Source organism: Alnus glutinosa, chromosome 7 (genome assembly GCF_958979055.1).
Source record: "Alnus glutinosa chromosome 7, dhAlnGlut1.1, whole genome shotgun sequence".
In the NCBI taxonomy this organism is placed as follows: domain Eukaryota; kingdom Viridiplantae; phylum Streptophyta; class Magnoliopsida; order Fagales; family Betulaceae; genus Alnus; species Alnus glutinosa.
Genome location: NC_084892.1, coordinates 7,998,609 through 8,022,745, shown reverse-complemented (window position 1 = coordinate 8,022,745; position 24,137 = coordinate 7,998,609). Strand labels below are relative to the sequence as shown.

Sequence of the window (24,137 nt, the reverse complement as noted above, 5' to 3'; positions counted from 1 at the left end):
CTTAATTTCTTAGAAGCTAATATTGATATATTGATATTGAGATAATATTACAATTTATTTGAAAATATATCCTAATCAGATTTTTTAACCTAATTAATTAGAGGCCAATATTTATATTGATATTATGGTTAATTAAATATAAAATGACATTAAAAATTGCACACACAAATAAATAATAATAATAACAATAATAATAATAATAATAATAATTAATCATTATGATCAATGTTATTTTAGAAAAGTAAATTAAAAAAAAAAATGATTGATACTAGTTTAAATGTGCATTATTTTATTAACAATAAGCATTATCATAACTTATTTATACTAATTGTTGGTATGTTAGATTTAATTGATATTTAGGAGAAAATAAAATTTATTTATTTCATTTTTAAGAATTACGATATTTTAGTTAATTGAATTCTTTGTTTTCTTAGTTAAATGTGAATTCTTCATTTAATAAACAAATTAATAATTATAGTTTTATTTTATGTATGTGTTCATTCGTGACATGTACGTATAAAACAAATATGGACAGGACTTGGATTACAAAGCCTCAAGGTACGAGGGAATACAATAACGGGTGTAGAGAGTTTGTGGAATTTGCAGTCAGTAACCGTAGAATGACTGATGGTAAAATCCGATGCCCTTGTAAGATGTGTCGGAATAATCGCCTTCACTTGCCCGATTATGTACTTGAACGCTTGACAGCGGGTAGGAGAATGATGACTAGCTACATAAACTGGTGGCATCACGGTCAGACGACGCCTTACAATCCTGATGCAGCCATCCGATCGAACCATCCGGCCATAGATGTGGCGGGTGGAAGTACAGAAAAGGGTGGTGACATGCACGCAATGTTGCATGATGCATTCGATATGCACGAAGTCAGAGAAGAGAATTGTGGGCCTGGGGGTGTTGAGCAATTGGGTGAGAAAAATGTAAATGTACCACCAATTGCAGGTGGCGTTCAGAAGTACAACGACATGCTTAAAAAGGCGGAGAAGCCATTGCATGAGGACACTAAACATAGCAAACTAAGTGCTATAGTACGCATGTACAACTTGAAGTGTGTTGGCAGAGTTAGCAATAATATTTTCTTGGCTTTCCTTGAGCTCATCAATCAGTTGCAGCTTGCATTTGAGGACAGTTTGCCAGCTAATATGTACGAGGAGAAAAAGTATCTCAATGATATGGGGCTCGGGTATGAGAAGATCCCTGCATGCCGTAACGATTGTATGTTATTCTGGAAGTCTAATAGAGAATTAGAGTTATGCATCGTCTGTGGAGAATTTAAGTGAAACGATGAAATTCATTTGGACCGTGATGGTCAACCCATATCGTTGAGAAAGAAATGTCCTATGAAAGTGTTGCGGTGGTTTCCACTCATCCCACGCTTAAAAGACTTTTTATGTCGAAGCATATTGCGCCCCACATGAGATGGCATGCAGAAGGCCTCACTAAGGACGGCGTGTTAAGGCATCCGGCCGACAGTGAGGCATGGAAGTCATTCGATCTATTACATCCATAATTTTCAGCCGACATCAGGAACGTGAGGCTTGGTCTAACCTCAGATGGATTTAATCCATTTGGGAACATGAACACTTCCCACAGCACTTGACCAGTGATGCTTGTTCCGTACAATTTGCCTCCTTGGATTAGGCTTGGCAATTCGGGTTCACGGGTCGAGTTCGTGTCAACCCGGCCGACCTGATTATATAAACGGGCCTGACACGAACCCGACCCGATTATTAATCGGGTTGTGACACGTGACCCGAACACGACCTGATTAATAATCGGGTAACCCGAGCACGACCCGATAAACACGACTAATAATCGTGTAACCCGTTGACCCGACCCGACCCGAAATCAGTTTCATAGTATGGTTGCTGTATGAGGGCCTTTCGTCCTTTTCACTTTTCACTTTTGCTTTTTACCTTCAAGTTTCATATGTTTCAACCCTCCTACAATATACAAATGCATGTTTTTAAATGTTAATGCATGAATTAGACATGTGGAATTTTCAAGAAACAAATTTAATATTTGCACCGTTTTTCATGTATAAACATATACTTTGACTTTTTTATTCCTTACAAAATTGGCCATTTATTTATTTTATTTTCTTTTGGAGAGGAGGGCCGGAATATTTTGTGATCATAAATCATTATGATCACATGCTTCCACATGCTTCATTATGTTTTTTAGTCTTCATTTGCATTATAAACGGGCTTGAAAGTAGGCTCTCCTGATTGGATCTATCCATTAGTAAAGCTTCGGTAAGTTATAGTAAGTTCTATGAATAGATTATAAATAAATAAATATTTTATTTATTGTTTGCTTCTTGATCTGTCTCAAAATTAGAAGGAAAAAAAAATGTATAAATTAGAATTCTTGTTTATAAAAATTATCACAAATCCATATACACCCCACTTCACATGGAATGTAATCAAGTGCAATCATTAAAATTTGAATAAGATTAAAAATGTATTATAGTTAGGCTTCGCTAATCTTATAGTCAAATCTCTATAAAGAAATACAATATTATTCATCCAATCCCATGATTGAATAAAAGCAACCAAAGTAAGGGGGAAGACCCTCTTCCAATCCCATGATTCCCATCATACGTAATTATCATAAAACCAATAAAGACTCATCAGTCATCACTGATGCAATAATCTTAACTCTAAAACTTAGACAATCAAGGTAGGATTGTTAGAGATCTTCCAAGTTCCAATATGCAACCATCAACTCAACATCACTTTACAGACAATATTTAATTATCTATATTCTGTTAGAATTTAAGAGGAATACAAAAAGAAAAATGCTAAGCTATTCCTCTCAAATTAAACTTAAGTTAACTAAACATATATAACTAAAAATTTTACAACTAGTAAAGGCAAAACAGAATTCAATTTCAATTAGTAAGGGCAAAACAAAACCCATAATTAAAATAAACCCCATAAAAAGAACTCATCCACATATAAGCCAATGTCAAGGAATATTAATAGAATGTGCTCCTGATGAACTTGGAATATCATTGGAATTGAAATTCAAAGTCAAAATATCTTCTTCAAGCTCATCAAACTTCATTTGTGTCAATTCTACATCAAAAGATAAGAGGAATTAGTGTAATAAAAAAATAATATAAGCTAATGAAAAAAATAAATATACAAGTAACAAATATTACCTTTCTCTTCAAATAACTAATCTCGAGTGCATACTAGTGCCTCAACAATATCAGGTTTGAACAAACTCTTATATTGATCAATTACACGTCCACCAACACTAAAAGTGGATTCTGAAGCAACAGTAGAAATAGGAATGCTAAAAACATCACGAGCCATAGCAGCTACTATAGGATAACGAAATTCATTTCCTTTCCAATATGAAAGAATGTCAAAATCTCCTTCCTCATCATTTATCAGCCTAGGTTCATCCAAATAAAGTTTTAATTGATTCTTATTTGTTTGAACATTATCCCCGCCAGAACTAAAAAATGCCTACAATTAAAAAAAGATAACATGAACGAGGATCCAACACAGCTGCAAGAGCCAACACTATACTAAATTCTGACCAATATTTCTCAAATTTAGAGAGCATTTGTGTTGCTATTAATCTCTTATATTCATCTTCGTTCTCAAGTTCTTCCTTCAAGGTTACATAAATGTCAAAAATCACAGGAAAGTAGAGGTTGGATGTGGGATACTTGGTACCAGAAAACTCAGATGTAGCATGGTAAAAGGGAGCCAAAAAACAACATATATGAGTCGCTTTTTCCCACTCAAGTGCAGTAGGGCAATGCTTATAGTTTGAATCAATCATCTCTAAATAACTAAAAGCACTCTGATAATGAATAACAGTCTCAAGCATAAGATATGTAGAATTCCATCTGGTTGGCACATCTTGTTTTAGCCCATTTCTACTATCCAATGATATTTTATTCACAGCTTGAAGGAAATTTTATTTTCTCATTTGTGATCTAACATACTTCACATTGTCACGGATCTTTTGGAGAGCACTATCAATCTCTTTCAAACCATCTTGAACTATCAAATTAAGAATGTGTGCACAACAACAAATGTGAAAAAACTCGCATTCACAAAGAAGGGCTTTTTTTATGTTCAATTGATTTCTTAATAAACCAACACAAACATCATTGGAAGAAGCATTATCCAATGTTATACTGAAAACCTTGTTCTCAATCCCCCACTCTTCTAACATATTATACGTCTTTTCACACAAAGATATACCATTATGTGGTGGGGGCATGAATGAAAAGTTTAACACCCTTTTAGTTAAGACCCAATTCTTGTCAATAAAATGTGCTGTGAGACACATATATCCATCAGTAGTCAAAGAAGTCCACAAATCAGATGTTAAACAAATCCTACCAAGACAACCATTCAACATAAATTTAACCTTTTGCTTCTCCCTCATATTTAAAATTTTCAAATCAGCCTTAAGGGTATTTCTAGATATAAGAGGTGCATCAGGATGCAAGTGTTTTATCATCTCTCTCATGCCCTCATACTCAATAAATCGAAAAAGCAAATCATGCTTAATGACCAAAGCAACCAACAGTTCTCTAAATTTTTTGGGACAAAATTTAGAGTTACTTGCAGGCAGAGATCCCTGACTTCTAGATAAGAGCATCTGCCCAACATCACGAGTGTTTCTCCTCGGGCAACTGTCTATGTGTCACTTCAAATTTTCAGTTCCATAAGTACTTGGAACCAAGTATATAGTACCACACAACTTGCATTTTGCCTTTAACTTCTCACTCTTCTTACCACGAATGGCATCAAAATGTTCCCAAACGACTGAAGTCCTCCTACGCTTGTGGCCTTTTTTCTCTTTCTCCACACAAACAGAGTCATCTTCTTCTTCTATTGTAGTTAATTCAACCACATCATCTTCTAAGTCTCTAACAATATCATCACCAAGTACTTCATTACTCATCTGCACATATTATTATTAGTAAATTAGTTCTTCAATCCAAATTAGATAGTATATAAAATCTAGCTCACAAAGACAACTTGAAACTTAAAAGGCTAATAATCTTACCTGCTCAGGCTGCTCTTGATCCTAATTCATGATTGGACACAAGTCGCACAATAGATGAGCTGTGTATGCTACTTCGTTTGTCTATAAAAGCTACACAGATTGCAAAAGAGTATTTGCAATTACCTCTATTATAGCAGCAACAAATTCTATGAGATAGTATAACAAATCCTATCACAATTTAATTAATGCTCACCCAATCTCATAAATTAATCTCTTGAAAGGGATTGATAATTCTTCTTTTTACAAAATATAGAAGTATTAGTAACCTTGTAAATCCTCGTTTGAAATACTCCAAGTAAACACTTGCTTTGAAAATTTAAGCACATGATGCTGAAAACCATCTTTCGGGAATTTCACTTTGGTTCTAATTAAACCAAGGCATATTGGGTAATCAAATCAAATAGGTTATAAAGCTAGACATGAATCAATGACTAAAACATTCAGGATATATAGATTTATGTTTTAAGTGTTGTTTCTAGAAACATTTTCCATGATATGGTAAATTTTTTTGGAGAAACATTTTACGATCTTTTTTTCCTCCCTATTTTGGGAGACAAAACATGTTCAAGTATTCTTTTTCAAGGGAAATAACTCGGACATCAAATTTATAGTAAAACGAAATAGCATAGAAGAAACTAGGAATAGCCCTCCGGCCCCTCCTAATTCTTCTCAAAACTTGGAATTCATTAGGCAGTAGTCAATAAAAATCTTTTAACAATCCATTATATCAACTAATATCCACACATCCAGTAACTCATAAGTAAACAAATTATCCACAATTCCTGCTCAATACTTGAAGAAGAAACAACACACGGGGACATTGCCGCCACTCAGATCCTCCCCTACATAATTCTCTAAACCACCTCTTCTCTACACAAATCTTGGTCATACTTTGAATATAGGATATTTTTTTCAAGGGCTAAAATTAGTTTAATCTAAGAAAAATAACAGAACATGGTAAAAAAAATCTAATTAACAAGTAGCAAACCGCATGAGGCTCAGAGAAAGGAAAACAGACTGGTTGTGGCGTCGTTCAGGGGGCGAAGCCGCGGAGGTGACCAAACCGTGTGAGGCTCAGCGAGATCGGCCGGATGGTGGGCGGCAACACTGACGATGGTGGCCGGGTATTTGGTGGTGGTAAGAGAGGGGGGAGGGAAAAGTTTGGCGCAGAGAGAGGGGGAAAATGTCGGATGGTTGGCGGCGACACTGCTTCATGGTGGCCGGGTATTTGGTGGTTGGTGGGAGAGGGGGGAGGGGAAAGTGAAACTGTAAAACTGAATCTTGAAAGTTTGAAACACTGAACTGAAACTCTAAAAGTCTGAAAGAGAAGACGAGAAGTGCGAATGTGCAGGCGATCGGGTGTGCGGAGTGCGGGCAGGCGAGCGGCGGGCTACTGGGCTAGGGTTCCAACCTGAATATGTGAGTTCGCAAAATCATAGATTCACAATTGGGCATTTCGTTTCGGGTTAGTTCTTTTCCTTTTTTAATTTTTTTTTTTTTTAAAAAAATATAACCGGGTCAGAATCGGGTTGACCCGAACCCGATTATATTAAACCCAAATCCTATTTTCCCGTGTCGTGTTCGTGTCGGGTTCTTGGGTCGTGTCAAAAATTGCTAACCCTACCTTGGATGCGCATGTAACAAACGTCGTTCATACTATCATTGATTATCTTGGGTCCAAGTTCACCTGGAATTGGTATAGATGTTTACCTCCAGCCATTGATTAAAGAGTTACAAGAATTGTGGAACGTAGGGATGCACATATATGATGCATCAAAGAAAATAATTTTGTGATGCGGGCACAGTTGATGTGGACAATTAATGACTTCCCCGTATATGCAAATTTGTCCAAGTGGCCTAACAGGGGTGTCAAGGTATGCCTTGTTTGTATGCATTCAACAAGGTCTAGATGGTTGTATAACGACAAGAGATTTTGTTATATGGGGCACGTGCGATACTTGCAGATGGATTATCCTTGAAGGCGCAACAAGAGAGCATTTGACGGCACTCAAGAATGAGAATGTGCGCCCGACATGCAAAGTGGTGATGACATCCTTGGACAATTGAAGGGGATGGTATTTGGGAATAAGAGTACGGGCAAGACGAAAGAGAAGAAAAGGAAGATGGGACAATCGATAGAAGCTGAAACTGACGATATCATGTGGAAAAAGAAAAGTGTTTTCTTTCGGTTGCTATATTGGAAAGATAATTTATTGCGGCACAATCTTGATGTCATGCACATAGAGAAAAATGTGATGGACAATATACTTGGCACAATTCTCGATATCAAAGGGAAAACAAAGGACGACCTCGCAGCCCGCCAAGACTTGCAAGAAATGGGTTTGAAGCCTAAACTGCATCCGTTCATCGACGATGATTGTAATGTCCTAAAAAATATTTAATGGGTTTATTAGTCTACTTGGTGTGGTAAAATAAAACAGATCTTATAGACTTGTAAATTGTAACCAAGAAAATAAAATGAAAGACAACATTTTTAAAGTCTAAAAAGAATTAGGAATTACAAAAGAAATAAGAGATAAAAATAAAAGAAGAATAAATAAAATAAAATAAAATAAGATGAGGCGCACAGCGCCTCACCTTTTAAAAATGAAGGGCAGTAATGGCCCTTCCTCAAAAAGAGGCAAATGGTGCCTCTTTATTAAATATATATATATATATATAGGGGCCGCACGACCTTTCATTTGAAAGGTCGTACAGCCAATTCAAGAAATGGTCGAATGGCCATTTGGTAATGAAGGGCCATCTGGCCCTTCAATTAAAAAAAGAAAGAAAAGAAAAGAAAAAGTAGTGAGGTGGCGCACGTCTGTACGCCCCTCAGGAAGAAAAGAAATGAGGTAGAATGCCTCCCTTGGGGAACAGAAAAGAAGATGAAAAAAAAAAAAAAAGAGAAGAAGAAGAAGTAAGCCATTAGTCCCTCAAAAAGAAAAATTGCGATCTACGAAGATCCAACAGTCGGATCTTCAATCCGTTTTCGGAAACGTGATCCTTGCACTCGGATCTACGTTCTTACCGATTGTTTTAAGGTAAAAACACTAAACTCATCATTTTGTGATTTTTAGGTAAAATCCTAAATATGAGTTTAATCCTCTATATTCTTTAGGTATTTGGGCTTATTGGAACTTACTTGAGGCTACCCAAACTTTGGGTTGAAGTTTGGTGAATTTGGATAAGCTTTTCTTCGAGCCTTAATTTTTGGGTATTTGATTTTTGTGGGATTTTATGAGATTAACCCTTAGTAAATGCCATTAAGTTAATGATATTGTTATTGGAGTTAAGTTTGAGGAAACCCTTATTTGATGGATTAAATTAATTTGAGGTTTTTAATTATTCAAAATTAGATTGTTAAGTTGTGGCCTAATGGTGGTGATAGTGATGATTAACCCCAAATTAACCATGGGTGTTGTAAAAATAAATATTTGTAGGGTTATGTTTTAATGTTGGTAATTTGAATAAATTGAGTGTTTTATTTATAAACCTAGGAATATTGTTAAGTATGAGTTTAAGCAATTGATGGGTAAAATAGTCATTGAGCAATTCAAAGTGAAAATTAGTGTAATTATTGGATGAAAACTAAATGAATGCAATATGTTATGTACAATGGCACTTTGTGGATTGAGCCTAGGACTTGTTAGTGTTGGTGTGCAAGCAGTCAGGTGATATTTTACTCACTGAAAAACTATTATTTTTATGTATATTAGAATTGCAAAATATATGTGTTTTATAAATCCAAACCAACTGTATGTTGAACATATCTGTTTTGGTTGATTTGAGTAGTTTCAATTATGTTCAAATAATATCAATAATGTTGTGAAATGATTTATGAATGAAATGTGTTAAAATGATTTAAAATGTTTGAATGTGAACTGCGGTTGAGATTTAAATTATGCAAAGTAGAATGATAAAATTACATGTTGATTGGTTTATCGTATTTGAAGAAAGCATGATTTGTAAATAATAGAAGTATAAAGTTTGAATTGTAAAGCATAAAGCATGAGCATAAAAATGAAAGGAAGGGTAAGCCTCACAAGGAATGAAAGGATAATCACGAGCATGCATATCATTGTTTAAATTGTGTAATGTTTTCATGATATAAAATATTGTAGTTTTTATGCTAGACGCATTTGTATGCCTAAGAGTTTTACTGGCAAAGAACTTATGTATACTTCTATCGTCTAGTTGCATGATTTAAGAACATTGAGCTTGGAGGTGCAAGGGTATTATTATGGTTCGATATGAGTAATACAGTATCCTGGGAGTAGGTAGATGGATTGTCGTGGTACATCAGTAAGAAATGTCTGGATATCAGAGTTTTACTCTAGTAACCGCATGGACAACTATGTGCCTTGACATGAAGTTGTAATGCCCTAAGATTTGGTGTTAACCATATTCGGGAAATGGTAGTAAGCTCGTACTAAAGAGCGAGATGACATGTTTTAAGTTTGGTGTACTTTGATGTGACGCTATTGGTTGGGATATCAGTGTGACTTGGCAGTAGGTAGATGGATTGTGTGGTACATCAGTAAGAAGTGCTTGGATATCAGAGTTTTATTCTAGTAACCGCATGGACAATTATGTGCCATAGACATGAAGTTGTAATGTCCTGAGGTACGGTGATATTACAGTTAATAATGTTAGATCTCTGTGCATTTGAGCTACCAACATAAAAGTATTATTGTAGGTGGGTGTATACGTAGTTGCTTCCAAGCCATTGGAACTTCAACGTATGGGTCTAACTACATAGTATGTTTCGAATGTTTTTTGATAGTCGGTGTTTGCTATATCAGCTTTCAAACAAAGTTTATGAATTGGTAGCTGTTATAGTGTACGCGAGACTAAAAGAAAAAGTTGGTTCCTTGCAAAAACTCAGTTAGTTTAATATCACTGAGGTCTCGGTATTATGTACTGAGGCAGTGAACTCATCATTTCACCTATACGGATTTGGCAAACCCCCACAATCGTATAGATGATGTCTCTTTGACTGCAGGTACACCTGACTTAGAGGAGGACCCCGTAGCTGCGTATTTGGGATACTACGATTGAAGCACTTCGCGACAATCGTATTGAGTTGGACTATGGAGTTCACTCTTTTGGGGTATTTTGTATATGGCTAGTGACGTAGGTGTCACATATTCTTTTGTGTAGCCATTCTTTTGTATTAGTGGGTAATTATAAGTCTTAAACAGTTAGACAGATATATGGCTCTTTTGTATGGACCACATGTATTTTTAGATGTACTTTCTGTTATAAGTTGTAGTGTTATGATTATTTTGCCATTAGATATTACTCTGAATATCAGGTACATGATATGGAGCATATACGTATGTTGGCTAAGCGACACGTAGTTGTGCCACTGTGATGACCATTTTATGTTTTATAAATATTTTATACAAAAAAAAAAGGGTCGTCACAATGATGGTAAAACCTATATGCCCGCGGCTTGCCATACAATGTCCAACGAAGAGAAAACAAATTTTCTGAAGGTGATTCGAAATCTAAGGGCACCTGACGGATATGCATCAAACGTTTCTCGGTGTGTACGCCTTAAGGAACAAACGATAAAAGGCTTGAAGAGCCATGACAGCCACATAATAATGCAACAGCTTCTCCCTATTGCATTGCGCCGGTCATTGCCAGATAATGTGGTTAGACTTCTTGTTGAGATGTTCGCATTCTTCAGGGGCATACGCTCAAAAAATTTAACACAAGAGGACATGAACCTACTAGAGGGTGACATTTGGTTGTTCACCTTGTTCGCGAATGCAGTCTAGGGGGCCCTGTACAGTATAGGTGGATATATTAGGCGGAGAGGTAAAATATTGACTCTGTATATTCATTATTTTAATTAGTTTGTGTTTTTTTATATATCACAATGATTAATTGGCTGTGATTGATTGATTTTAAAATGTAAGAGCCTTGGGGTGTTTAAGTCTAGTGTGCGCAATAAAACGGCTCCTGAGGGCTGTATTGATGAAGGCTACATAGCAACCAAGTTGGTGACATTCTGCTCGGGGTATCTGAAAAACGCACCAACCTTCCACAATAGACCCCAATGAAATCCTGATGGTCTAAAGGGGGTGGGAACACGAGTCAGCCTCAACCTTACTTAGTTGGGCCAGATTCACCGATATATTTTGTTCAACTCTGACGAGTTTAATCAATTGCGAACGTAAGCTAAAAAAAGTTCTAGCATGTGTTATATTCTATAATGTTGTAGCCTAGAATGACGAATAATAGATAATGAATTTAAATTATAAATTGTAGGATGCACATGGATACGCTTAGGCGATCATGCGATAGATGACGAACTACAAACGATCAGTTGGAAGCCCAACATCATCGGCAGTTATTCAGTTGGTACCGTGATTACGTAAGAATAATTTGATGTTTAGCTATTACATGTTTAACTTTTGGCTTACCATTTTACATAATATTGCTCGTAGGTCGATAAATTGGACGATCAACGTAAAACGGAGATGACTGAGAAGCCTGTCATGCATTGTAGGGGCCCAAAGGAGATAGCAGTTAGGTATAACAGGTACATGATTAACGTCAAACTATTTCAGACTGTTGCACATGATGCGGGTAAGAGAACTCAGAACAATGACGTGTGTGTGTCGACCGTTGATTGCTTAATGTACTACGGAAAGTTAACGGATATAATTGAAGTCGAGTACTACTACCGGACTAAGTACGTCATGTTCAAGTGTGATTGGGCGGACATCGCGAGGGACAGAGGGTACAAGGTGGACGAGTATGACATGGTACTTGTCAACTTCAATCGCTTTGTCCACAGGGGAGATCGGGAGATTGATGACCCGTACGTGCTAACTTCACAAGTTGACCAAGTATTTTACATTGAAGATGAAAGGAACCCAAGTTGGGTTTGTGCCGTGCGGACTAAACCCAGGAACGTCTACGACGATGGTTAGGGTGACGGGTCTCATGATACATCTGACACCTACCACGAGTGTGAGCCGTTCTATTAACCAGAATTAACGAACAATGACCCGACTGATGATTTTGACAATGCCCAACCAACTCAGATCCAATCTTACAGTAAGTGATTCGATAAAACTTGACTGGTTTTCTCTTATTTATTTCTAAGTTGATTGGCAATTGTTAACGAATTGGTGAATCATTTATACATGTAATAATTAATGTGTGCATTAGGTAAGTGATAAAGTTATCGTGTTGTCAATCAATTAAAATCAATTCATGTTCATGTGCATTATGTATAAATATATAATATTAATTTGGGTGCGTTGTGTATTTCGCAGGTTGCCCTAACACTTGACAGATATTCCACACCTTGTTTGAATGTTAGATCGTCTACTTGCAGCGGTTCAGGTAATAATTAATTACTTTATATTTATATCCTTATTTTTTTTTAGTATTGATAACATTTTTTTATATTTCACGTGTTGCTCCTTAAGTGTTAGTTTTAATATGATATTATCGTATTTTTGTTTGTTGAGTTTGTTTGTTTTATCATTTATAGGTAATATGGAGCATGTTGTTGGCATTCGTTAGTAACTGTTCATGTATCGGCAGTGAGAAATTCAACTCATGTGCATCCATGAGTAGCTGTTTTATCATTGTGTTTTGCGTGTATTCTTGTTTTGCGTGTATTCTTTATGTATAATTGTCCATATATATATGAAAACACAAACAATGGTTATATATAATTGTTCATTATGTATAATTGTTCATATATATATATGAAAACACAAACATTGGTTATATTATTTTCAATGGTTGTAATTTTTGACGATTCATTCTCAATGTATATTGTTGTGCTTGTTCTTTAAAATTAGGGGTAATTACATTTTCCTCCCATGAACTACTGGCCTGTGTCATTTTGCACTCACAAACTACTACTTCGACCAAAAAAGAGTATCAAACTACTATCTTTACATACTTTGCCTCCTTCTGTCAGGGAATTCCGTTAACTTGGATGGAATATGCCATTTTTTACCGTTAATTTTGATTTAAAGACCAAAATGCTCTTTACAGTAATTAATAAAAAATATTAAAATTAAAATTAAAAAAAAAAAAAAAAAAAAAAAAAAAAAAAAAAAACTGAAGGAAAATGGGTGGTGGCAGCCACCCTTGAGGTGGCCGGGTGGCCTGCGAGCCACCCCCAGAGGTGGCTCCGACCACCTCTGCAGCCACCCCCTTTTCCTTCAGTTTCTTTTTCTTTCTTTCTTTTTTTTTTTTGTTTAAGATGAGGATATTTAAGTAATTTTTGAAATTGAGTTAGGGCATTTAAGTCTTTGCATGAATTAGACTGACAGAAGGGGGCAAAGTATGTAAAGATGGTAGTTTGATGCTTTTGTTTGGTCGAAGTGGTAGTTCGTGGGGGCAAAATGACACAGACCGGTAGTTCATGGGGGGAAAAGGTAATTACCCCTTAAAATTAAATGTAAAATGTTATTATTGTTGATGAATGAATGAATGGAAACGTACAATTTGTTGTGATTATAGGAGGATGGACGTAAATGGTCAACCGCTAAAAAAAAATATTTGGGAGAGCAAAAATCTGTAATTTTTTTTTTCGCTGTTTAAAATACAGTAACGTTTGAATATATATACGTTACTATATATAAAGTAACGTGATAAATATAACGTTAGAAAATACAGTAACGAAAAATTTGTTGTGCGTTACAACATTCACTAACATAACGATATTCATGTTACAAAACACAGTAACCTGAAGATGAGTTATGCGTTACAACATCCACTAACTTAACAATATTCACGTTACAAACTACTGTAACCTGAAGATGAGTTTTGCGTTAAAACATACACTAACCTAACAAAATACATGTTAGAACATACAGTAACCTGAGAATTAGTTCTGCGTTACAACATACACTAACCTAATAATAATCATGTTAGAACATACTGTAACGTGAGGATTAGTTCTGCGTTGCGACATACACTAACCTAACAATCTTCACGTTACAAATTACAGTAACGTGATAATAAATTTTGCGTAAAAACATTCACTAACATAAAAGTATTCTCGTTGCAATAGTTTAGTAACGTGAAAATTAATTCTGCGTTACAACATTTTAGTAACCAGTTCTTTGCACGTTACAGCAACTCAGTAACATGCAGTTTCATGTAACTCGATGCCAATAACGAGAAATATTTGTCGCGCTACTGAATAGTAACGCAATGTTAGATTTCCAGGTTACAATATACATTTTAGCAACATAAGGGATACTAACCTCAGCTTTGCGTTAGTGGGACCATGTTACTGGGTTCCAATAACCTAAAAAACGCATTTTTATGTTACAGACCTTAGGTTAGTATTCCTATGTTTTTTAGTAGTGTCTCCCAAATCACAGCACAACTACACCAAATTATCTCTTCCATTTGGACCATTTCACAAACATCAAACTACTTCTCCATGCAACACCAAAACACCCATTTACCCACAATAATTCAACCTTTCTCCAAAACCCTAATCTTGCCTTTTATTTCAAAACAACAAAAACCTTAACTCCACACCCTTGTTTAAATCAACACAATTAAAACACTAAAAACAACACCATTATCACATAAGTTCACAACTAATAACTTCACATATTAAGACCATATCCCTCATTCAACACAACAAACCCTACCACCAAAACATCCAAACTTTTTATAACCAAAACTCTAAAAGCATCACAAACTCAACTAAACTCCTCAATATCACCATATAAACAACAAACCTCAAAAGTCAAATCAAACTATTAGAGAATCTTACCTTCAAGCTTGGACTTTAAGCCCCTTCAAGTCCATTTTTTCTATTTCTAATTCACTCCCTTTCAACCCTCACTCTCGGTCACTCTCAGACTCTCTCTAGTTTTCTTTTGAACGAAGGGAAGAAATAAAATCTTCCCTTCCTTCGCTCCACGTTTTAAAGTCTTGAATCTATGCACGAAATGCGATCATGTTCGAATGCACTATGTGAGCCCGCATTAATTGTGCGTCAAATCTAACATACCATGAACGATTTTGACCATTGATCTTCATCTACCACTCATGCGCACGATGACACGTGAACATGCGACCTCGTTCAAATGGACACTTTGCTTTGGAACACGGTTCATCCAACTCAGTGACACGTGAAGATTCCTTACGTTCGAACGCGACACCTCAAATCCAACATTTCTAAAATTTTACTTGGACATTCTATCTCTCTTTTTTATTAAATTCCTATGAGCCTCACCAAGCTCCATCTATTTACATCAAAATATGCCTTTCTGTTTATTATTCAAATTATTTTATAATCAAATCATAATTATTTATTTTCTTTTTATATTTTTCTTACATAATGAGCTACAATGGGGTGGTTCGGCTGCCTCCTAAAATCCAAAAGTGGTGGGCGATTCACCCTTGAGGGGTGGTTTGGCCACCTTTTCTTTTCTAATTTTTTATAATAATTTAATTTATTTTCAATTTCATTTTTTATTTTTTAATAATGATAAGGGTAATTTGTTTCAAGGGGCAACTACGGTATTTTATAGTAAAATTTGGGGCATTTTGGGACGAAAAGCACTAAAGTGGTCACATGAGGCGAACACAACCATTTTTTCATCTATTTTAACGGTTCTTGCTAACGAAGTGGCATTTTTATAATGGAGTTGTAGTTTGAGGTACCTAAATATCACTTTTTGAAGTTTTGTAGTGCAAGTGAAAAAAGTAATAGTAATTTAAGGGGCCAAAATGTATTTTTCTTTAAAAAATAATTTATTTGTTAAATATTATTATTAATGATTTTATAGGTATCGTTCTCGTTTTATTCATTAATTTATATGATCACAGTTCATTGAATTAAATGATTATGTGAACAGATTGGCATGCTGGTAATTGGACAAAGTTTTACCCCATTTTTTACATTAACCACTTTTGTTTTTGGGTATTGATCACAAACCACATTGGAAAATTTGAGGTTGTAAAGCTACCAAGTATTGGTCTTACAAGTTTTCTTGGTTGAATTTGTAATTAGCTAAAGGGATTTGGATTTCTGTCCAAACAAGTAAGATCCGAGTGTCCTCTCATGTAAGGTTGTCCATTCTGCTACCCATCCACTTCCGAGTTGAAGCTAGGTTATAGCTGCCCAAGCTCACTTTATACAAGTTTCAAGTTCAGCTCTAATGGCTTGAGCCAATTTTCAATTTTGAAAATCTTGATTGAATAATCAATTATAGCTTCCAATGAACTCATTTAACTATGTTCACCTATTATTCCAAAAAAAATAACAAAGCAAGGCCCACCATTGTTGCCAAATGATTTCAATCCTATTTTATTTCCTTATTATTGGATAACCTTTCTTGGATTAGGTTCAACTCATAAATTATTTTATATTATAACGAGTAATGCAATATACCACGTCATTATTACACAAATATGTTATTATACTGACATGAACTGTCAATCTATTTTTATATCAATCATTGTTAAAAAAAAATTAAAAAAAATTAACGATAAATTGATAGTGCTATATTAATATAGTGAGATAATTATATAATATATAGCATTACTCTAATATACTTTAAACATAATGTCTACAAGTGCATTAGATTGACATAAAATTTGACAATAAACAACATTCAATTGACATAAAATTTGATACGCACGATAAACAATTCATTGGCATTCTTAACAAAATATTAATCAAATAAAAAGTGAACAATATTATACATCACTTTTTTATTTTAATATCCTGACGTGGCAGGATCAAATAGTCATTAACTTTTTTTTTCTTTATTTATTTATTTTTTATTTTTTAAAGAAAAAATAAGGACTACTATAATATGACACATTAGCATAAATATAATAAATTAAAGAGTTAAATACTTTTTTGCCTTATGTGATTTAACAACTTTATTTTTTTTTCATAGTTCATTTTGTATCGTAGATGGTACCTTAATTATGGCTAAATACGAAGATTGTACCTCCATCCAAAAATTGACGGAAGTCCACGTCACATGCTTTAAGAAATCAACATGTGTCTATATGCATAATTAATTTTTTTTTTTTTTTAAAAAAAAAAAAACTAAAAAACTAAAAATACGAAAAACTTTAAAAAATTAAAAAAAAATTAAAAAAGCTTTTTAAAAGAAAAAAAAAAAGAAAGAGGGCTAAGCCACCCTCATGACCGGTGGCCATAGGGTGTTTCGACCACCCCCAAAGAGCAAAATGGGGTGGCCGAAATCACCCTCAAAAGCCCTCTTTCTTTTTCTTTTTTCATTTTTTTTTTTGTATTTTTTAATGTTTGTATTATTTTTAGTTTTTTAATTTTTAATCATACTTTGAGATACATGTCGCTTTTTAAAGGCATGTGATGTGAATTTCTGTCGATTTTTGAACGAAAGTTGGACGGAGTACCATCTTCATCTGTAATCATAATTGAAATATCATCTACGATACGAAGTAAACCATAAAAAATAAAAAATAAAGGCATTAAATCACATAGAACAAACATATTTAACCCTAAAATAAAAGTGAGACACTAACGTGGTGCGGTGGTGGTATATAGCTATTTTTTTTTTAATTTTTTTGAAAAAAAAATATACATTTAATTTCTTGTTCAAATATTTGAAAATGCTCTCAACTTGCCAATTACAGAAACCTATCGTGGTCTTTGAAGTTTCAACACCAGAGCAGACCCAGATCAGACCACCCTTTGAAAAATCAAAAAGCTACCTTCCCATTTCCGCGCCTATATGCAAATCTCCAAATACCCAAAACCCTCCTCACAACCCCACTCCTTTCCCTTCAAATAAAACAACAAACCCTCTGTGCGTGTGTGTAAAGAGCGAGCAATGGAAGAAGAAGACCAACAAAAGGTCTCAGATCTGATCAAAGAGCTAGTCCTACGCTTACTCTCCCAGAACCCCACCTCCGATTCGCGTCCCATAGACCCCAGCTCCCCCGATTTCCGCAACTCTCTACGCTACGCGTTTCGCATACTCTCCAGCCGAATGACGCCCTCCGTCGCGCCCGACGCCGCCGCCATCGCCGAGTCCATCAAGCGCCGCCTCGCCACTCAAGGTAAGTCCTCTGAAGCCCTCACTCTCGCCGACCTTTGCACCAAATTCGCCTCCAAAACTGGCACTGGTAGCGTCAATAACAAGTGGGCCGTCCTTTATTTGCTCAAAATCATAGCCGAGGACCGAAAAGCCGCGAGAACCCAGTTGGATTCTTCGGCTTTGTTGCCCAATTTGGCGTTCAACAACGCCGATTCGGGTCACGACTCGAGGGTTTCGCGTAGTTTAGGGAGCAAAGAAAAGGGTTGGAGAAATGGGGTTTTGTTGGTCTCGAAAGACCCAGAAAATCGGCGTGAGATTGCCTTTAGGGAGTTCGTGAACTTGGTTAAAGAAGAGAATGAGGTTTGTGAAGAGGTATTGGTGAGAGATGTGTTGTATGCTTGTCAGGGAATTGATGGAAAGTATGTCAAATTCGATAAAAATGCTGATGGATATGTTTTACCGGATTTGGTTAAGGTTCCAAGAGCGACCCGGATTTTTGTCCGAAAGCTTTGTGAATTGGGCTGGTTGTTTAGGAAGGTTAAAGGGTATATTTCGGAGTGTATGGATCGGTTTCCGGCTGAGGATGTGGGAACTGTTGGGCAGGCCTTTTGTGCTGCATTGCAAGATGAGCTTTCGGAGTACTATAAATTGTTGGCAGTGCTTGAAGCACAGTCGATGAATCCTATTCCATTGGTTTCTGAGAAGGTTAGCTCGGAGAATTATCTATCATTGAGGAGGTTATCAGTATGGTTTGCAGAGCCGATGGTGAAAATGAGGCTGATGGCTGTTTTGGTTGATAAGTGTAAGGTCTTGAGGGGTGGGGCAATGGCTGGGACTATTCATTTGCATGCTCAGCATGGTGATCCGCTGGTGCACGAGTTCATGAGGTGTTTGCTCCGGCGGGTTTGTTCTCCGCTTTTTGAGATGGTGAGGAGTTGGGTTTTGGAAGGGGAGTTGGAAGATATTTTTGCTGAATTTTTTGTTGTGGGTCAGCCAGTGAAAGCCGAGTCTCTTTGGAGAGATGGTTACAGGCTCCACGCTGGGATGCTTCCTTCTTTTATTTCACAATCTCTTGCTCAGCGCATTTTAAGGACTGGTAAGTCTATAAATTTTCTTCGCGTTTGTTGTGAGGATCATGGTTGGGCCGATGCTGCGACAGAAGCTGCCACTGCCGCTGGAACCACAACAAGAAGAGGGAGCCTGGGGTATGGTGAAACCGATGCCCTTGAATCTTTGGTCGACGGAGCAGCAAAGAGGATTGATAAGCATTTGTTGGATGTTATGTACAAGCAGTACAAGTTCAAAGAACATTGTCTTGCAATTAAGCGATATTTACTGCTTGGACAAGGGGATTTTGTTCAGTATCTAATGGATATTGTTGGGCCAGAGCTCTCAGAGCCTGCTAACACCATTAGTACTTTTAAACTAGCTGGCTTGCTGGAAACTGCAATCCGGTCTTCTAATGCTCAATACGATGATCCTGACATATTGGATCGTTTGAGGGTTAAGATGATGCCACATGGAACTGGAGATAGAGGTTGGGATGTATTCTCATTGGAATATGATGCAAGAGTTCCGCTGGATACTGTGTTTACAGAGTCTGTTATGGCAAGGTATTTAAAAATTTTTAATTTCCTGTGGAAGCTTAGGCGGGTGGAGCATGCACTTATTGGTGCCTGGAAGACGATGAAACCAAATTGTATTACTTCTCATTCCTTCTCTAAGCTGCAACGTGCAGTTAAGTTGCAGTTGCTTTCGACATTGAGGCGATGCCAGGTTCTTTGGGATGACATGAATCATTTTGTTACAAACTTGCAGTATTATATTATGTTTGAAGTCTTGGAGGTGTCATGGTCAAATTTTTCAAGTGAAATGGAAGTAGCAAAGGATCTTGATGATCTACTTGCTGCACACGAGAAGTATCTCCATTCAATTGTTGAGAAATCCCTCCTTGGAGAACGTTCCCAGACCCTTTGCAAGTCGCTCTTTGCCTTGTTTGATCTTATATTGCGATTCCGAAGTCATGCTGATCGATTATATGAAGGGATTTATGAGTTGCAAGCAAGGTATTGATCTTTCTGCTTTATCATTCTTATATTTGTGGGCAAAATAATGTTTACTATATTAAGAATTTCATTTGGCTAAGCTAGTATTTATTGGATCACATGTTTGCTGCAGAACTATGGAATCCTCTTTACCCTCTCGAGACAAGAGGAAATCACAGAGGCAATTAAGTGATAAAGTGTCAGAGCCTGGGTCCTGGATAGGTGATGGCAAGAAAGCCCTCATACAACGTGCCAGTGAATTATTTCGAAATATGGGACAAGATTTGGATGCAATAGCAAATGAATATTCGTCACTGCTTGAGGGCTTCCTTTCTCAGTTGCCTGTGCAGCAACATGTTGATCTGAAGTTCCTTCTGTTCCGGCTTGACTTCACTGAATTTTATAGCCGGTCTAGTGCTAGTTTATAGGAAAGAAGTTGACACATTGTTCAAGAAAAGTTTCTACAATCAAGGCGTGAAGAAAGTTCTTCAATTTGCAACTGCCCCTGGCCATGTGACTGAACAATCATGCAGGGGCTGGCTGACCTCAGGACTTACCAGTTCATATCTAATTGCTTGAACTTAGGTATGAGAACTCTTAGCTCCCTTTTGCTTTTATAATTGTTTAAAGCGTTCAAAATATCTTTGGGATTCTGACGCAGGTATATTTTAATTTTCAGATGGTGGTTGCTTTTTTCTGATGGCTTTTGTGGAAGATAAAATTGACTTGAAGGTATATATATATCAGGGTGTGAAATGTGGTAGTGTACACGTTTTGTATTTGATATCTGGGTGATTTGCTTTTGGTGATTTCTTGTGGCTTCTGCAAGTTGTCCATCCAGAGCTTGGACATTTGTACGATAAAATTTCTATTGGCTGAATGATAAGCAATGTGTGGCTCTCAATTGTTTTGCATCTTCCTTTCTTCGATTCAATTGGTCTCTCTTCTTGTTCCTTTAGATTGTTGTGTTGTGGCATACAAACAAACCATGGCTTTTCCATAACCTTTGTGCTTGCCATGTGATGCTGTATATGTTCTCATCGTGGAGGTGGATCTATGGAGTTCTCATTATATGAAGAAATTGACAATTAGTGCAATTTATAAGTGTTTGCCTGTTTAAAGGTATTGAGGGAGGGGATTAATTTGGAGCCAAGTGGATGGTATTGCAGAGTGGAAGAGACGTGTTATTGATTTGTATGTTTATGGCCTCACCATGAGAACTTGGTGATGGAAATAGGATCTTTGTTTATGCTGTTAAGGGAATTTCAGTTTTCTTGTAGATTTTGCTGGTCAAGGCATTGCTAGTTAAGTTATTTCATATACGTTTATGTGGAACCAGTGTGGCTTGGAGAATGGCTAGTAAATTTAACAAGAAATATATTGATAGAATGGTCTTTAAAGATCAACTTGGCCACGCTATTTGGTCAAATTGGAAACAGGTTCTGCTGTCTTCAATTTGTTCCACACAGAATGCTGGTAAATGTTATCTCATTCTAATTTCTTAGGTACTCATCTGAATTGCATATAGCTCGTACTGGCTAGAACTATAGGCCATTTCAGCCTGGTTTGTTTGCTTTATAACCCATCTCTTTCCTATTTTGAATTACTCACGCACTGGTATTCAAATTGCCTGTTCGCGATTCTTTTCAGAAAATATGTTTGACGATTACTTATAAATGAAACTACATATTTATCTACATTGTTAGATACAACAACATTAAATTTGGTCATAAAATACTTCTTCTCCATTTCACTTAAAATTGAGAGGATCTTATTACGTTTGGAATGGAGTTATCCAAAACAGAGCTTGGGATTGATTTGTTGCCAGTAGATACTTTTCTGATGGGAACAAAAAAAATGGAAGGGATTTTGCGACATTGTTGGGGGTCATAAGATCATGCAGATCACCAAAATCTAAATTGTTGGGTTCTGAGATCAAGTGGTTGCATGGAAGTGGGCATGCTTTTTTCGAATAAATAAATAGATAAATGAAAGTAAATTTAAAGTAAAAACACAAATGAGCTATATCCCTCAACTTGTTAAAAATAAGATCAAATCAGTCGGTCAATTTATACTTCTTCCCTGTGAATGGCCGAAATTGCTGTTCCTCTTTCTTAGGTGTTTCTTCTTGAACATCATCCTTTGAGATCTTCATTGGCTGGGTCTCACCGGAACCAAACACTAGTTTTCCTTCACGTCTGCGCGAACTTAAATTTGGTTGAGTTGCCGTTGTATCTGCTGCAGCATCCAATGCTTGCTCTTTCAGTTCAGAAGATAATTCTGGTTCTGCTGAATTTTCCCCGCCCAAGCGCCTCGCCAACCCCTGGAATGGTACGAACTTCCCTTTCTCCTTGGCTTGCTTCTCTTGATCTTTGACCGGCGCTGGTTTTGCAGGTTCTTTGTAATCTAGAGGAGGAGCAAACTCCGCCTCACAATCTGTATCAATAATATTTATAGCAGCAGAAGGCTTGGTCTCTAATATATTGATGTAAAACTTCTTACTGTTATCGTCGATCATGATAGTATCTCCGGCTGTCAGGCAAGAGAAGTTCGTCAATATATCTTCCAGCAGATCCTTCATGTTGGAGACGTGAAGGAAATCTGTGGTGTGGGGCTGCAGCTTCATGTAAGTTCCTCTGTCAAGCCTCACATTCTTCACAATCACACGGTCACCCTCTTGTAGCTGCATGTTCTCCATCATCCAAACTGGTAAGAAGACGGAGTTTTCCTCGCCGGTGAACTCCAAGACCCCGCAGTGAGAAACTCGCCCGGAAGATTCGTTTTCAATTTGAAACTGCATGGGGTACTGGATTTCGAAACAGAGGAGACGCATGAGAGCTGAAGTCGGCATTATGATTTTGTCGCCGTTTTCTGGGAGTGACTTTTCAATCTGAGAGAGAGGGCGACAATGATAAACCTGTTTGAAGGATCTTTCATCAGATTGATCATGGTCGCTTTGATCGGAAGACTCATTATCATCATAGTCGCTTTCATCAGATGCTTGGGAAGACTGATCGGAAGCTCCTTTTTCCATATCTCCTTCAGAAATCTGCTCCATGAAGATTGATCAGACTCTTATGATACTAAGACTTATGGGATTGATCATGCGGTAGTATATATCTATTTTCCTTTTGTAGTCGGTATGGGATTAGGAGTCTGTGTTATATATAATCGGTTTGGGTGTAACACTAGATAGAGTAGGAGTTTAATTATTGAGTCGTGTTGGAGTTTATAACTTCACAAAAAATAGGGGTTAGGTTTATCTCCAAAACAGTGTAAGAGTTCTACTCCGAGTCTAAGAGTGCGTTTGAGATTGTGATTTCGTAGACAATAAGTGCGATTTTAAACTAAATCGCAGAACATAAATCGTTTGGAAACTGCATTTTTAAAAATTGCGATTTGAAAACGCATAAAATCTGCTTTTTCAAATCGCAGATAAGATGATACTTTTTTGAAAACGCAGAATTTTAAAGGTAAATTTACGATTTTAAAGGTTAAATTGTGATTTTACCAAACGCTTAACTGCATTTTTAAAAATCAATTTTTTTAAATCGCACTTTTTAAAATCGCAAACCCAAACGGACTCTAAAAAAAAGTAAGTAGAATTAATTACAAAATTTGTCTTTGAAAAGGTTTGGGTTTCTTTAAAATCTAAGGTTTAAATCCACTCAAAATCCAAACAATGAGTAGTAGTTTAAATCTAAAGTCGGGTAGGATTTTATTGGTGCGTTTGGGTATCGAATATTTCGAATATGAATAATATTCTGAATCTGATCACGGATTTCAAGGCAATGAAAATGTGTTTGGATGTTGAATATAATTCAGATTCTTTTCGAATATGTGTTTGGGTGTTGAATTTGGAAGATTGAAAAAAAATGTTTTATAATGGTAGAAAGTGGTTGGAAATGATTGGATTGTATGAAAAGTTGTGTATAATGATTGGTGTTATGAAAATAAGTGTTAATTTTTAAAAATTGAAAAA

General features: G+C 36.3%; 2 protein-coding genes and 2 long non-coding RNA genes across 6 annotated transcripts; 3 read left to right on the top strand and 1 right to left on the bottom strand.

The window, feature by feature from the left end:
• Positions 1 to 7,921: 7,921 nt before the first annotated feature.
• Positions 7,922 to 10,372, top strand: LOC133874122 (uncharacterized). Of its 2 annotated transcripts, none has more exons than XR_009901213.1 (3): positions 7,922 to 8,105; positions 9,562 to 9,687; positions 10,067 to 10,372. It is a non-coding gene; the product is annotated as an uncharacterized LOC133874122 (long non-coding RNA). The 2 variants fall into 2 exon arrangements; XR_009901212.1 differs by having other exon boundaries at positions 8,183 to 9,687.
• A 540-nt stretch (positions 10,373 to 10,912) lies between these two features.
• LOC133874120 (uncharacterized) lies at positions 10,913 to 12,747 on the top strand. Of its 2 annotated transcripts, none has more exons than XR_009901211.1 (5): positions 10,913 to 11,248; positions 11,344 to 11,436; positions 11,523 to 12,138; positions 12,360 to 12,429; positions 12,581 to 12,747. It is a non-coding gene; the product is annotated as an uncharacterized LOC133874120 (long non-coding RNA). The 2 variants fall into 2 exon arrangements; XR_009901210.1 differs by having other exon boundaries at positions 11,344 to 11,449.
• Positions 12,748 to 17,703: 4,956 nt separating this feature from the next.
• On the top strand, positions 17,704 to 21,069 carry LOC133873058 (gamma-tubulin complex component 3). Its single transcript, XM_062310773.1, has 3 exons — positions 17,704 to 20,176; positions 20,289 to 20,740; positions 20,835 to 21,069. The coding sequence occupies exons 1-2, from the start codon at positions 17,904 to 17,906 to the stop codon at positions 20,581 to 20,583; spliced, it is 2,568 nt and encodes an 855-aa protein (XP_062166757.1). The 5' UTR covers positions 17,704 to 17,903; the 3' UTR covers positions 20,584 to 20,740; positions 20,835 to 21,069.
• An 864-nt stretch (positions 21,070 to 21,933) lies between these two features.
• On the bottom strand, positions 21,934 to 23,278 carry LOC133874063 (uncharacterized). The gene has a single exon (XM_062311896.1). The coding sequence runs from the start codon at positions 23,211 to 23,213 to the stop codon at positions 22,212 to 22,214; it is 1,002 nt and encodes a 333-aa protein (XP_062167880.1). The 5' UTR covers positions 23,214 to 23,278; the 3' UTR covers positions 21,934 to 22,211.
• Between the last annotated feature and the right edge of the window lie 859 nt (positions 23,279 to 24,137).

Excerpts from the sequence above, each read along its gene's own strand:
- LOC133873058 (XM_062310773.1), top strand. The coding sequence starts at position 17,904 with ATGGAAGAAGAAGACCAACAAAAGGTCTCAGATCTGATCAAAGAGCTA. Across the intron at positions 20,177-20,288 it reads ATTTATGAGTTGCAAGCAAG|AACTATGGAATCCTCTTTAC; the intron begins GTATTGATCTTT and ends TGTTTGCTGCAG.
- LOC133874063 (XM_062311896.1), bottom strand. The coding sequence starts at position 23,213 with ATGGAGCAGATTTCTGAAGGAGATATGGAAAAAGGAGCTTCCGATCAG.